Source organism: Priapulus caudatus, unplaced genomic scaffold (genome assembly GCF_000485595.1).
Source record: "Priapulus caudatus unplaced genomic scaffold, Priapulus_caudatus-5.0.1 Scaffold61, whole genome shotgun sequence".
Classification (NCBI taxonomy): domain Eukaryota; kingdom Metazoa; phylum Priapulida; class Priapulimorpha; order Priapulimorphida; family Priapulidae; genus Priapulus; species Priapulus caudatus.
Window position 1 is genome coordinate 501,853 of NW_014577122.1, and position 14,185 is coordinate 516,037.

The 14,185-nt window shown below is 44.0% G+C and overlaps 1 protein-coding gene across 1 annotated transcript in view; it reads left to right on the top strand.

Annotated features, from left to right (window-relative positions):
- LOC106821158 (discoidin domain-containing receptor 2-like) overlaps window positions 1-12,487 on the top strand; it is a 138,969-nt gene extending 126,482 nt beyond the window's left edge. The window contains exons 9-18 of the mRNA XM_014825847.1: window positions 3,649-3,835; window positions 4,870-5,075; window positions 5,361-5,550; window positions 6,531-6,620; window positions 7,075-7,262; window positions 8,043-8,171; window positions 8,415-8,530; window positions 9,179-9,376; window positions 10,001-10,235; window positions 10,814-12,487. Coding sequence (XP_014681333.1) covers window positions 3,649-3,835; window positions 4,870-5,075; window positions 5,361-5,550; window positions 6,531-6,620; window positions 7,075-7,262; window positions 8,043-8,171; window positions 8,415-8,530; window positions 9,179-9,376; window positions 10,001-10,235; window positions 10,814-11,122 — 1,848 coding nt within the window. The 3' untranslated portion in view covers window positions 11,123-12,487. The remainder of the gene's footprint in view (window positions 1-3,648; window positions 3,836-4,869; window positions 5,076-5,360; window positions 5,551-6,530; window positions 6,621-7,074; window positions 7,263-8,042; window positions 8,172-8,414; window positions 8,531-9,178; window positions 9,377-10,000; window positions 10,236-10,813) is intronic.
- The last annotated feature ends 1,698 nt before the right edge of the window (window positions 12,488-14,185 follow it).

Below are 14,185 nucleotides of genomic sequence, written 5' to 3' on the forward strand. Positions count from 1 at the left end.
GTAAAGCCACGCGGAAGAAATACAATGTATTACCCCCTGTAAGAGCCCGTACGGGAGGAGCAAGAAATAACGCCGGAACCACCCGCCCAGTGAAAGGGCGTAACTGGACGAGGAGAAGAAAGAGAGAAGTCCCGTAATGGCCGGTAACCTGGAAAGGAAGAAAGAGGTGAAAATGCGGTAATGGCCGTACCTCTGGAAGAGAGAGGAAAGATGAAGTGCCGCGTAATGGGAACCGGAGAGCTGGAGAGCAGGAAAGGGGAAGTCCAGAAAGTAATAACCCCGTAACCAGAGAGAGCACCACACAAAGCAGTGTATCGCACATACGCGCAATACATTCGCTGCATCATGGCGGTTGAATTATGAGTACCTGATTAATTATTCTACCGTGACTTGCTGCCTCATGGCAATTAAATAAATACCTGGTAATTAATCGTATACCTGACTTGCCGCATTCATGGCGTATATTATAGATACCTGTTAATTATACTTACCTGACTTGCCGCATCATGGCGGTTATATTATGACCTGTAAATATTATCTTACCAATGACTTGCAGGCATCATGGCGGTTATTATAATACCTGTTAATTATCTTACCTGACTGAGTGCAGATCAGAATGGCAATTAATAAACTACCTGTTAATTATCTAACCTTGACTTGCCGCGATATCATGGCGGTTATTATAATACCTGTTTACTATCTTACCTGACTTTTGCTGCATGCAGGCAAATAATAAATCGCCTGTTAATTATCTACCTGAACTTGCCTGCCATCAAATGGCGGTTATTTATACCTGTTAATGATCTTACGCTGAACTTGACCAGCATCAGTAGGCAATTAATAATACCGTGTTAATTACTTACCTGATTTTGCGCGCAATCAGTGGCGGTTATGTAGTAAAGAGAATAGCCTATTACATGATCCTTACTGCGATTGCAGCATCATGGCGAATAATAATACCGCTGTACCTATCCTTTACCTAGACTTGCCGCATCATGGCGGATTATTATAATCAACGCTGAAATGTGTTAAGTAATCTTAAACACCTGACTTGCCGCAGTCATGGACAATATAAATATATAAACCGTAAGTTATCGTTACTGAACTAGAGCTGCCGCATCATGGCATTAATAATACCTGTTAATAACTTTTAACCCTGAACTTGCGCATCTAAATAGCGGCAGTATGATTAAATACATACCATTATTAATGAATCAAGTAACCAAAATGATTGCCAAGCAGGCATGGCGGTTATTTATAAAAGTACCTATTAAATGATCTTACTGACTTGCAGCATACACGGCAATTAAAATAATAGCACTGTTTTACTATCATACGCCCTAAGACTTGAGCCCGCATCAATGGGCGGTGTATTAATAGATACATGTTAATGATCTTACCGTGAACTTGCTGCCAGGTCATGGCAAATTAGATAATACCAGATGTTTAATGTATCTCACCGTGACTTGCTGAGCATCAAATGGCAATTTAAGAATTAATACTGTTAAATTATCTTACGCGTGACCTTGACAGGCATCAAATGGCGGTGATTATAATACCTGTTAATATATGCGTTACCTGACTTGGCAAATCATAGGCGGGTATATTATAAGAAAGACCGATGATTAATGATCTTACGCATGACGTATGGGCACAGCAGTCATGGCAATTAATAATACACTAGTTGTAATGAACTAACAGAGAGAGAGAGGAACTTGGCCACAATCAGTGGCGGTTATTATAAAAGTAAGCGAGCTGTAATGTATTCTACGCATACTTGGCTAGCATCAAGGAGCGTAGGTAATGATAATACGGCATGTTTAATAGAGCGTTACCCTAGACTTAAGATAAGATCTGAGAGAGATCGCGCGCGGACTGATCATCATCCAGCGACGACATCGGAGAGCGCACCTTGATCGAAAATAAAGCTGCCGATCGGGTGCCAGAGGAGCACGGTAGTATCGTTTACCAGAGAGAGAGAGAGAGAGAGAGAGAAGAGAGAGACAAGAAGAGAGAGAGGGAGAGAGAGAGAGAGAGAGAGAAGAGAGAGAGAGAGAAGAGAGAGAAGAAGAAGAGAGAACTCAGAGAGAGAGAGAGAGACGAGAGAGCAGGCGTAGCCATCTCAGAGACACGACAAGAGCGAGGTAGCAGAAGCAGTAAATACCCACGAATGAAGAGCATGACTAGCGGGAAGCGTATGAGAGGCAATTCACGCTGATGAGCCAAGTCTCGAAAGAGATCATACTCTCCTCTCCGCGATCGCTCAGCTCTCGTGTGCGTCCCTCTCTCGATCTCTCTCTCTCGGGGGTTGTGTGCGTCGTGTGTGTGTGTTGTGTGTGTGTGGTGTGTGTGTTGGTGTGGTGTGTGTGTGTGATGTGTGTGTGTGTGTTGTGTGGTGTGTGTGTGTGCGTGTGTGTGAGGTAAGATCATTAACAGGTATTATAATAACCGCCATGATGCGGCAAGTCAGGTAAGATAATTAACAGGTATTATTAATTGCCATGATGCGGCAAGTCAGGTAAGATAATTAACAGGTATTATTAATTGCCATGATGCTGCAAGTCAGGTAAGATAATTAACAGGTATTATAATAACCGCCATGATGCGGCAAGGTATTGCGCCGATGTGCGATACATGTGTGTGGTTGGGGGGGGGGTAATACGGTACCAGTCGGTATTACCTAGCTGACTTCTCTAGTAACCACACGGACCATTAGTTATGTGCCTGATTATGGAACATGCATGGTGATTGCTGTGTTATGCGTGGTAAGGTTTGGTACCTGCTTAGGGTGTTGATTATTGAAGGTCGAGTGGATTGTTATGTGATGAAGATGGATGATGTAGGGATAGTACCTTGTGTGGTCCATTTAGAAGTGACGTTGAATATTCGATATAGTCCCTTTCTTTCTTTTTGCGCGTATGTTGGTCTGATTTATTGGCAATTACCCCGACAACGTGGTCGCATAGTTAAAGAGGTATGAGATATTATTATTATAACAAAGTGGTACAAATTACATCAGTCGAGGATATTGCGTACGGTGATGCTGATAGAAATAGCAAATTTGCCATCTGAAATGGGATTAGGTCTGACAATATTACAATAACTCTTCGACCATAAAATGGGAGAAATGAAATTCAATTACGTTTTATCAGTGTATTCATGGTTATCTATCCGGGTGCACCGGTCCACGAAGCGCATGCACGTGTGTGTGCGTACGTGCGTACGTGTGTGCATACGAGTGTGTGTGTGTGTGTGTGTGTGTGTGTGTGTGTGTGTATGTGCGTGCGTGCGTGCGTGCGTGCGTGCGTGTGTATGTTATTGAATTTACGGGTAATTTTCACACGTGTCGGTTTGCTGCGCCGTGGTAATCGCCGCCATTGCGTATCTCTCTCCCGTCTGCGCGGTTTCTTCAAAACCTACGTCATTTACAAAATTCACAAACGTCATTTGTAGGCCCTAATAGCCTTTATTTTCGCAAACAATCCGACATTGGCCAGAGACTCAAACTAACTCAAATAAATAAAAATGAGTACCAGATAAACGAGTGCACCGTATACCGCTATACGAAAACTGACGTCATTGAGGTAATCCACCGGAATTCGCTCAATGACCAATCAAATGACTTGTAGCATTTTAGTATAACTACAGTTACATACCCAAACACCCGCTCACGTACGCGCATGCGCTCATGTCACCTTTACAGAACCGGCCGTAGGTAACTTCACGATAGAAGGCACGGAATACCCGAAGACGTACGTGGACAGTGGCGGCATCATCGTTAGGGAGCAGCCGCATCATGACATGCCCGTGCACACGCGAGATGGGTCTTCTCCTGGTGAGTGCGATTTGAGAGAGAGAGAGAGAGGGAGAGAGAGAGAGAGAGGGGCAGAGGGGGAGAAGGAGAGAGAGAGGGGGGAGAGAGAGAGAGAGAGGGGGCGGAGGGGGAGAAGGAGAGAGAGAGGGGGGAGAGAGAGAGAGAGAGAGAGCGCGCACGGGAGAAAGCGTGAGAGGCAGCGGTAGAGGGAGATAGAGACGGCGCTGCAACAAAGCTTACAAAGTTGCGCCTCCTTTGTTTACGTGTTGAGCTGCTAGGAGGCGCTACTACTTCTCACTGGCTTTCTCAGAACAACGTTCAGTTAGCATCGCGTGCAGGTTGGCTTGGTTAGGCGGGGTGACATATTGAGTGCACTCGCAATGATCAACATGTTCTGCTTGCATCTATGACAGATACGACATACGCATATACGCTCTCCTATGACACTGTTTGTCATAGGAACATTCTTCCTATGACAAATATTGGCGAGTCAACTTCGTTCCGCTTTACAGCTGAAATTCACTGCTTGCGTTCATAATAGCGCTCCTCCTATGATGCGCACAACACATACAACAATATTTGTCATAGGAAGAATCTTCCTATATTGTCATAGGAGAGCGTATGCGTATGTCGTATTTGTCATAGATGCTAGCAGAACAGGCTGCAATGATGCAATCTTTGTGATCTTGTGCGGCTGATGAGATGCCTCGGTTGAGCGCGTCATTCTCTAAGTTTGTTTAAGCGTGTATGTAACTCGAGCTTCTCTAATCGCGCGCAAAAGAAAGATGACTCAGGTTTAGTGACAGTAACATAATCACTGTGTATAACACGTGCTTTCGCGTCTTAAACGAAGGCGACGTGATCTCTACTGCAGAGTGACAACTTACTTGCTCTTACTCAGTACAACGATCAATCGCTAAATAAAAACTTCGAAAAAATCGACGCATCCGTCGGTGACAAATAGTTTCCAACCCATTCCCAATTATTACACGTTACAAGTCTTCTACCGCAATCAATAATCAATCAATTAATCATCGATAATCTCGTGATGATAGGTGATGGATCGACGCATCCATCAGTGACGTCGAACAAGGAGAAGGATGCTTTTCCTGATAAGTACATCGGCATCATTGTCGGCGTGCTGGGAGCGCTGCTGATGCTCATATTGCTCGTTGTCGGCCTGATCATGATCCGCCGGACGCTGCGCCGTAAGATCAACAACAACATGCTGAAGGAGAAACGAATCACCATCAACATGAAGGTAAGAGCTGCCTGCGTATGTGTGTGCGTGTCCGCGTGTGTGCGTGTGTGCATGTGTGCGTGTGAGCACGTGCGTGTGTGTACGTGTGTGCGTGAGTGAGTGTGTACGTATTTGTGTGTGTGCGCGCGCGCGTGTGTGTATCTGTCCGTCTGTCTGTCTCGTTCCCTCTATGCAACACTTTTTTTTCAATTTCGTAGTATTTCGAGTTCGTAATGTTGCCGGTGGAGTTACTGCTGCCGGAGTGTATCTACCCTCGCTAAGACTAACTAGTGCGCTGTCTTCTAGGATATGACGATGAATATCGCATCGCGCAACTCAAACGGGAACTTGTACGGCAGCGTCGCGCTGGAAGACCCGGAGAAGCCGATATATCAGGATCCGGAGACGGTTGTACAGGGCCGCAAGCTGCCCGAACCACCGAAGCACATGATTCCGTACGGAACCATGCCGGCGGACATGAGCCCGGAGTTTGCCGGTAGGTGGCATGACGTCAGTGTGCATCTTTGCTGTCTCACTAGCGTGTGTGTTCATGGTACGCTGTGTTGGCATGTGCTCGCCTGTGACTGTGTTACATGAGCTACACTGCTACGTTTAAAAGAACCCTTTCAATGTCGTTCCTCGCTATTATGCGGTTAACTATATAAACGGGAAAAATACAGGCGAGTTGATCGCGACGGCGCTGCCATGACATCACAGTGACGTCACAATGACGTAGCCCGTTAATGTTGACCCATAATAACAGGAATATTGTTTGCGGTGTCGGTGATTGATGTTGTAGCTGCTAGGCATATGCGTGGGATTGTACTAATGGCTTGGTTACGTGTTCATGCATTCTTGTTGCTATGCGCTTGCTAATGACTGCCACTAAACTATTTCTAAGATTCCTTGCTGGCTGTGTATGGGAATATTAATTCGTTGATATTTGAACTTCAGTTACTCTATGCGTAGAGCTAGACGTCTCAAAACGTAGCTTAGAATCACCCACTCTTAAAAAAAATGCATCACTACTAATGACTATCTACACATAACTATTATTTCCCAGTTAAGTGTAATCTCTAGTGCATGATATTATGTTACAGAAATAGACAAGATTTATCAAATCATAATAAGGTGTAAATAAATTACTTTATTATAGTATAAATAGAGATTAAAGATTCGTACAGGGTCTCGTGCCTATTAAAATCAGTTATCAGCCGTTTCCTTAGCACTCTCTTCATTTTCTAATCACTCTTTGACGATATTGTTCCACCCCTCACTATCTCTCTCTCTCTCTCTCTCTCTCTCTCTCTCTCTCTCTCTCTCTCTCTCTCTCTCTCTCTCTCTCACTCCCTCTCATCTCCTCACTTTCTTGCGAGCTTTCTCATGCGTGCTTACTCTCCTTCTCTCTCTCTCTCTCTCACTCTGTGCAGCACTGGACTAACACATTGCTTTTCCTGTTTGCTGCCACCAATATAGCTAACATGGTCAGTGATCTGCCCATGAAATATGACATAAGCACCAGCAGAAAACTTCCCCCAGCCCCGCCCAGAGTTCCCCAACGAATAGGTAAGTGCTGCTGCTTCTGCTGCTGCTGCTGCTGCTGGTGTTGGTGGTCAGGGTGCGATTAAACTATATGTCCTCTGCATATCGCTTATGTAATCCCGCACACACTGCTTATATATATATATATATATATATATATAGATGTATGTATATATAATTGCTTGTAGATGGTGCGTGTACGCTTGTCTGTTTTCTCTTCTTGCTGTGGATCGTTTGTGGCAGTTGTAAGGAGCGTTGCCTACTCCCAGGTTTTATGTGTGTAATATAATGATATAATATCAAGAATGAGATGATCTGACCCCTAGGGAGTTGGTATCACGCTACACTGATATAGTATATATGTATATATTTCATGTGTATAGGAAACTCTAGCTAACATGTTATTCAGCACTTGTTGCTGAAACGAGTTGAATTTAATACGCCGTCACCACGTATTATAATTAACTGGGTATTTCAGAATCGCGAGACATGCCCATTTCAAGAGAGTATGCCATCCCAGACCTTGCCAAGGCGAATGGTGTCAACACAGTGAATGGTATCAACAAGACCCTACCAACTAAGATGATCATGCCTCCCAAGCCAAGCGAAGTTCTCGCTCAGCACTATGCCGAATCGGAACTATTCAAGATACAGAATATTCAAGGGGTGAGTTCAATCTCACAGTACACGTGTGTGCGTGCGTGTGTGTGCGTATTTGTGTGCGAGTGTGTGTGTGTGTGTGTGTATGTGTTGTGTGTGCGTAGTGTGTGTGTGTGTGTGTAGTGTGTGTGTGTGTGTGTGTGTGTGTGCGCGCGTGTGCGTGTGCGTGTGCGTGTGTGTGCGAGTGTGTGTGTGGTGGATTTTAGACATGAGTCAATTTACTCCAGCTGAACACGGTATATATCACTGAATACAGGAGCCATGATCTTTAGCTTGGATTCTCCTTAGTATGGTTGGATGGCCTATATGTAACGGCAGCACTTGTGTGAACTTGAGCTCTTGTGATGGCATATGTTGCTTGCGTTCATGAGGCTTCTATAATTTTGAGTTGCCCATATCTTTGTAGGTGATTCACTTCAGCTTAGCATGGTATATATATATATATATAATTTTTACTTCGCACTCTCGTGCTTAAACTGACTAAAATTGTAGGCCTACTTATACATGTAATTATTTTCTTTTATAACGATGTACTCTGTATTTATGTATGTCTTGTGCACAAATAAACAGTTTGAAATCTTGAATCTATATATATATATATATATATATCAAGAGTCCATAATAGAAGACTATGGACAAGATAGATTTCTATTATGGATATATTTATTTATATATACATGCTTTTTAGTATGGTTGGATGGCTTATATGTAATGGCAGTACTTGAGCTCTGTGATGGCATATGTTGCTAGCATTGAGGCTTTTATAACATTGAGTTGCTTTTGTAGGTGAGCGGCAACTGCGTGTATGCCGTGCCCGGAGACGTCATTCATTGTAAAGAAGAGGTGCCTGTGCCGGAGTTTCCACGACAGAACCTACATTTTGTAGAGAAGCTGGGAGAGGGTCAATTCGGAGAGGTAAATTGAAGGACCGTCTTCAAGCAACCACTCACTAAATCCCTATCTGTAGTATCACTCTTTCTGTGACTGTCTACCTTCCACCATAGGCTTGTTTTCTCTGCAACCAATTACTATTAAAATCATGCTCGTTTCTGATATTTCAAGTGCACAGTTCTTGTACTAATTCGCTTATATTTTTTTTTTTTTCTTGATTTTATTTTTATTTTTTATATATTATATTCTTTATTCTACCACGTTTAGGTTCACCTGTGTGAAGCAGAGGGAATGTCCCAATTTGCTGACGTACCCTGTACTCCGACTAGCTCATGTCTCGTTGCTGTCAAGCTACTCAGAAAAAATGCTACAGACACCGCTAGGTAAGTGCCAAGCTGTTTTAAACACCTGCGTTTACAGTGACTTTCTCGCAGAGTGAGTCTATAGTTGTACCCGGTATAGTAGTAGAGTACATAGTATAGGGCCATAGGCTGCTCTGCACAACACTATCTCCATGACACCAAGTAAAACAACAGCCAACAACTTGGCCAAAAGAACATGTTGCATCTACATGAACTAATGCTCTATGTGTGCAGGTTGCATTAAACGCATATGTTGCAATTGCTTTATTTTTACACTGTCACATTTTTGTTTGTAAATGTTTATCGGTGCAATATGGCAACTTGAGAACTGATAACACCGGGTCTACATGAATGAAGATGTCATGAATAGAGATGAATAGAGAGGTATTGATAACCTCACAGCAGGAGTAAATAAAAACATATTTGTATTTATTCACTGCTGATCACACCATAATACATAATAGACGATGGCACCCCTATATAACATTACAATAATATCAGCAGTACATAAATAGAGCTCTCTATTCATGTACTCCTGATAATATCACGAGACAATATAATGTACAAATAACTGATAATATACAGAACAAATTCGTTTTACGTCTAATGATTTCGCATGTCGATCAAACCACGTCTCACTGCGCCACCTGGCGGCCGCGTGTGCTTCAGGCAGGACTTCATGAAGGAGGTTCGCATCATGGCCAAGCTTCAGGACCCGAACATCGTGCGCGTGCTCGGCGCGTGCATGAACACCGACCCGATCTGCGTCATCGCCGAATACATGGAGAACGGAGACCTCAACCAGTTCCTACAGGACCACGACTACGAAGACAAGATGACGGAAGCCACCGGAGTACAGACATTGGAGTAAGTTGCGCTAGTCTGAGTGTTAGTAATATAGTGGTTAAGTGTTGGTGAAGGGGCGAAGGAAGTCACCGAGTTAAAAATATATAGTGATGAAGAGAGTTGCTCGGGCTTGAATTAGCTACTCGTGGAGTGGAGAATCAAGGTTTAAACAGGAGCACGGGGACTAGATTACATCTCCGAATTGGGCTGTGAAGCGTGTAAATTGGCGATAAAACATGTAAATGAAATTAATCGTTAAGATCGCCCTCCTGGGGTTGAAGTCAGCTGTACAGAAATACAGCTGTAGCTTCTGTACGCGCGAACAAGCATAGTCACAACATTACTATAGAGTAACCTACCCAGTGGGGCCATCTATTGGATGAAAGCTGAATCAGCTTGACTATCATTCCATCGTTTAGATGTCATCTAAAGTGGGATGCAGATCCTATAATTAAAATGTATAAATAAATATATATATATATATATAGGATTATCGAATTAAAATATAGAAGTATATGCAACCAAACGACGTTCTCTATTTCAGTCGCGTGTGTGTATAGTGAATTACCTTACAAACGGATACTGCCAAACACTGTTCACTCCTATGTTATCGCGGCTAAGTCGTCATCATTTTGCGTGTTGCAGCTACGGAACCTTGATCTACCAGGCCACCCAGATCGCATCCGGCATGAAGTACCTGGAATCGCTCAACTTCGTTCATCGAGATCTGGCAACTCGGAACTGTCTCGTCGGCCGACACTACACGATCAAGATCGCCGACTTCGGCATGAGTCGGAATCTATACAGCATGGACTATTACCGAATAGAGGGTCGGGCCGTGCTGCCGATTCGCTGGATGGCCTGGGAGAGCATACTGCTTGTAAGTATATCCATGCTGAGATGTGTGAGATGCGTTTGATAAAGAGCTCGAGATTAACCAATAAAATACGTGAATATACAATCGATAGTAACCAATTTGGGAAACTTTAGAATGTAAGAGGGCCTGTAGAATTTAGATGCGCAATAATAGTGCTTGTAAGTATATCTATGCTGAAATGTGTGAGATATGTCACTCGTTTTTTAATTATTTTTTATATCGAGAGTAACCAATATAAGTACATGAATACAATTATTAGTAGCCAACTTGAGAGAGTTTAGAAATCACAGTGTAAGAGGGTCCATAGAATTCCGATGCGCAATAATTTACGACTGAAATACGCAGACAACAGGGAAATGTCCAATGACTATTGAAAATAAATACCTCATCGCAATCTGACATAAATTTCTTTAACTTGCAAAGCTTTCACGCTGGCCCGTGTGCGGCAAGCATGAGCGGAGCAGGCCAGACCGAATGCTTGGTCTCTCTGTCATGTAATGCTCACACGCGCTCTGTGATGTAATGCTCACGCGTTCTCTCTCTCTGTCATGTAATGCTCACGCTCTCTCTATTGTCCGCAGGGTCGATTCACGACGAAGAGTGACGTGTGGTCGTTCGCCGTCACTCTGTGGGAGGTTCTGACCTTCGCGCGCGAGTCTCCCTACGGCATCCTCAACGACGAGGAGGTCATCGAGAACGTCGGCAACTTCTACCGCAACGAGGGCAAGCAGATCTACTTGCCGCAGCCGACCATCTGCCCGAAGGAGATCTACGATCTAATGTGCGAGTGCTGGCAGCGCAACGAGTCGGAGCGACCCAACTTCAGAGAGATCCACCTGTTTCTGCAGCGCAAGAACCTTGGATATCAGCCCGAGGAAGTGTCCTGCTAGTTGGCACCACGACTGCGAGGACGTGTTCTATTGTAGCTGGAGTTACATGCGAGGACGCGTCTTATCGTAGCTGGAGTTACATGCGAGGACGCGTTCTATCGTAGCTGGGGTTACATGCGAGGACGCGTCCTATCGTAGCTGGGGTTACATGCGAGGACGCGTTCTATCGTAGCTGGGGTTACATGCGAGGAAGCGTCCTATCGTAGCTGGAGAGCAGGTGTACATTCGAGGAGCTTGGTGATTGATTTTGCTCCATGACTGTGCGCGTGCACGTGGTGAGGCCCAAGCGAGCGTGGCAGATACTGATGCTGAGATATTGACAGTCGATTCATCTGCTCCGGACCTCGCGTGCAACCGAGAGATTTTGCCGAGGTTTTGTGACGCTTAAAGAGATCGTTCGTGCGAAAAACTCTGAAACACGTAGAGACGCGAAGAAAGATATTTTGAGCTACATCGTGCATCTTCTAGAGAATAGGTCAGCCATTGTCGTCCTGCACGCACTACGGAGGTCAAACAGCCGTACTCGAGTTAATATAGCACTGATTCGTAGACACGACAGCCGTCCACTGAGCTCGTGGCACAACTGTAACGAGGAGAACTTACACAGCGGTGAATGGCTGCCAGACATGGATACATGGAAATCTTGAAGATCGGTCGACACCAAGCGTGTGTAGTTGGTAATATGTTTGACCTGTCCGTTGCTTCACGTAAGATGGATCTGTAGTGATGTTGTAAATACTTGTGTATAGAAGATAAATTAAGATATTTTATGATGAAAGTGCAAAGAATCTATTCGGGGCGACTTCAAAACAAGGCTTTTCAGGTAAAGCACAGCCATGAGTAGAAACATCAGGAAACAAAGGCGTGTTTGCTAGGATGTGCCATTGGTTGCTGGTCGCAACAAGAAACGTCTAACAGAAGTGCGGGGGCAGTACGCGTGGTCACATGTGATGATGTCTGTGTGACGCAGGATTATAACAGAAAACATGCGAATGTTCGCACATAGATGGCAGTGCTGTACTGTACGACTGGCATCTAGCCATCTCACTCCCCCTTCCCGCCTACACTCATGCAAACACCACATCCACACGGTCGCCATAGCTAGAGTTACAACATGCGTGACTGGCTTTGCGCAGCCGAAGACACAACTTCTCTCTTGAGTTTCGTGCGTGAAGACACCAAACGCAGTGACCTCTTCATTACTCTCCCCATAGCATCTTAAAGATGGGTGTCTTTGGAAGCAGAAGCAGAAAAAAAGAGAATCGTGTGGAATAGCACAGCACAGTGCAGTGTAGTCAAACATATATATATATATACATATATATATAGATATATATATATATCGTATACACATATAATATATATAATATAAAAATATATAATGTATAAACACATATATACATATATATATATATCGTATACACATGCACTACATTATGCCACATGCAGTGGCGTATCCAGCATAGGGCGGAGCCGGCGTACGCCTCCGCCCCCGTTTGGAGGCCCAGGAAAAAAATCAATAAAACCTATAGTAATCTACTTACTAATTACTATAGTAACCTAACCTCAGGTGTGTACGCTCTCTGGAAAGTCATGAAAAGTGTTTTAAATTCTAAATTGTAGGGTTGAGTCTTGGGTTGAGATAGTGTCATCAGACATCAGAATATGACCCACAGTATGCCTCAGACTGCAGGAAAATGGCTTAAATATTTCAAAATGTTTACACCCCCCCCCCTCCCTAGCGCTGGCGTGCCTACGGCACACGGGGCTGCCTTCCGCAGCCCAGGTACATTTTCGCCCCCCTGTTTATCAATTTCTGGATACGCCACTGCCACATGCTCCTTATTCATGGCGGGGCATCAGCTGGTACGGATGGTGAGATGGGGAGTTTTGTCTTCTGCGACTGTTTCCGTAGCTACTGCTTCAGCTAAAGCACGGCAGCACGAAACCGCTCAATGAGAACATGTTTAAGCATAGTTTACCTTCTCGCGACGCCGCCCCGTACATACGCCCGCATCACGGAGCGCGTGCAACACTATCCAAACGGTGTGATAGCATATACGATTGATCAGATCATATCAACTTTGTACAGCTATTTGTAATAAGTGTTTTATTGATTCTATCAGTTGATGTTATAGCTAAATATTAGTTTGCGTTTATCCGGGCGGGTGGGGCTTATTTTGTGTGCTTTTTGTGAGTAGGTGGTTGGCGTTGAGCCAATTCCATATGTTCGTGGCCAGGTCTCTCCTCCCAGCTTATATATATGTTTGCAGCATTCGTCCAACCGTGTGTAGACTAACGTTAGTTCTATACTTGGCCGAATCAAATGAGGCTAAAATAAATTGTATGTGAGCTCGATGGCTTGGCTAGCACTACCTGGATTTACTCATTATTATAGCGTTTATTATGAACAAATGCATTTCGGCGAGTGACACTTAGAGACTGTATATAAAATATGTATTTATTGCAGATATAGCTGTAGATGTATGGCGGTTTTGTTTCTCTAATACGGCTACAGAGCTGCATATTGAAATGGTGTGGGTTCTGTTTTGATTGAACTATTTGGGGGGAGAGACTTGAGTGGTATCAGATCCTGGGTCAGCATTTTCATCGAATCGCTGCCAATATTACGATAATTGTGATCTCTGTGTTCGGGCAACATTTTGTAGAATTCACATCGTCTTTGACGCCGCGTGGAGGCTCAGTGTCATTTTAGTGTATGGAAATATCAAAAAGTTGACGTGTACATAATTGGCCAGAATTAAAAAGGACAAGAGTCTATTTTCATGCTAGTGTCATGGGTGTGCGCGTGTATAGTCACTTGTGCTAGCTTTATAACCTTAACAGCTCTTCGTTTGTATGTTTTATACAAAAAAACATTGGTTGTTGTGTTCTGTGTTTGTGTTGATTGGCTCGTGTTACACAAACTTGTAACAGGCATTATATCATATGTCCTATGACGCGGTCACAATGACGCCTATGATACATTAGATAGCTTTCGCTCTCGCTCTCTCTCTCTCTCTCTCTCTCTCTCTCTCTCTCTCTCTCTCTATGTCTGTTTCT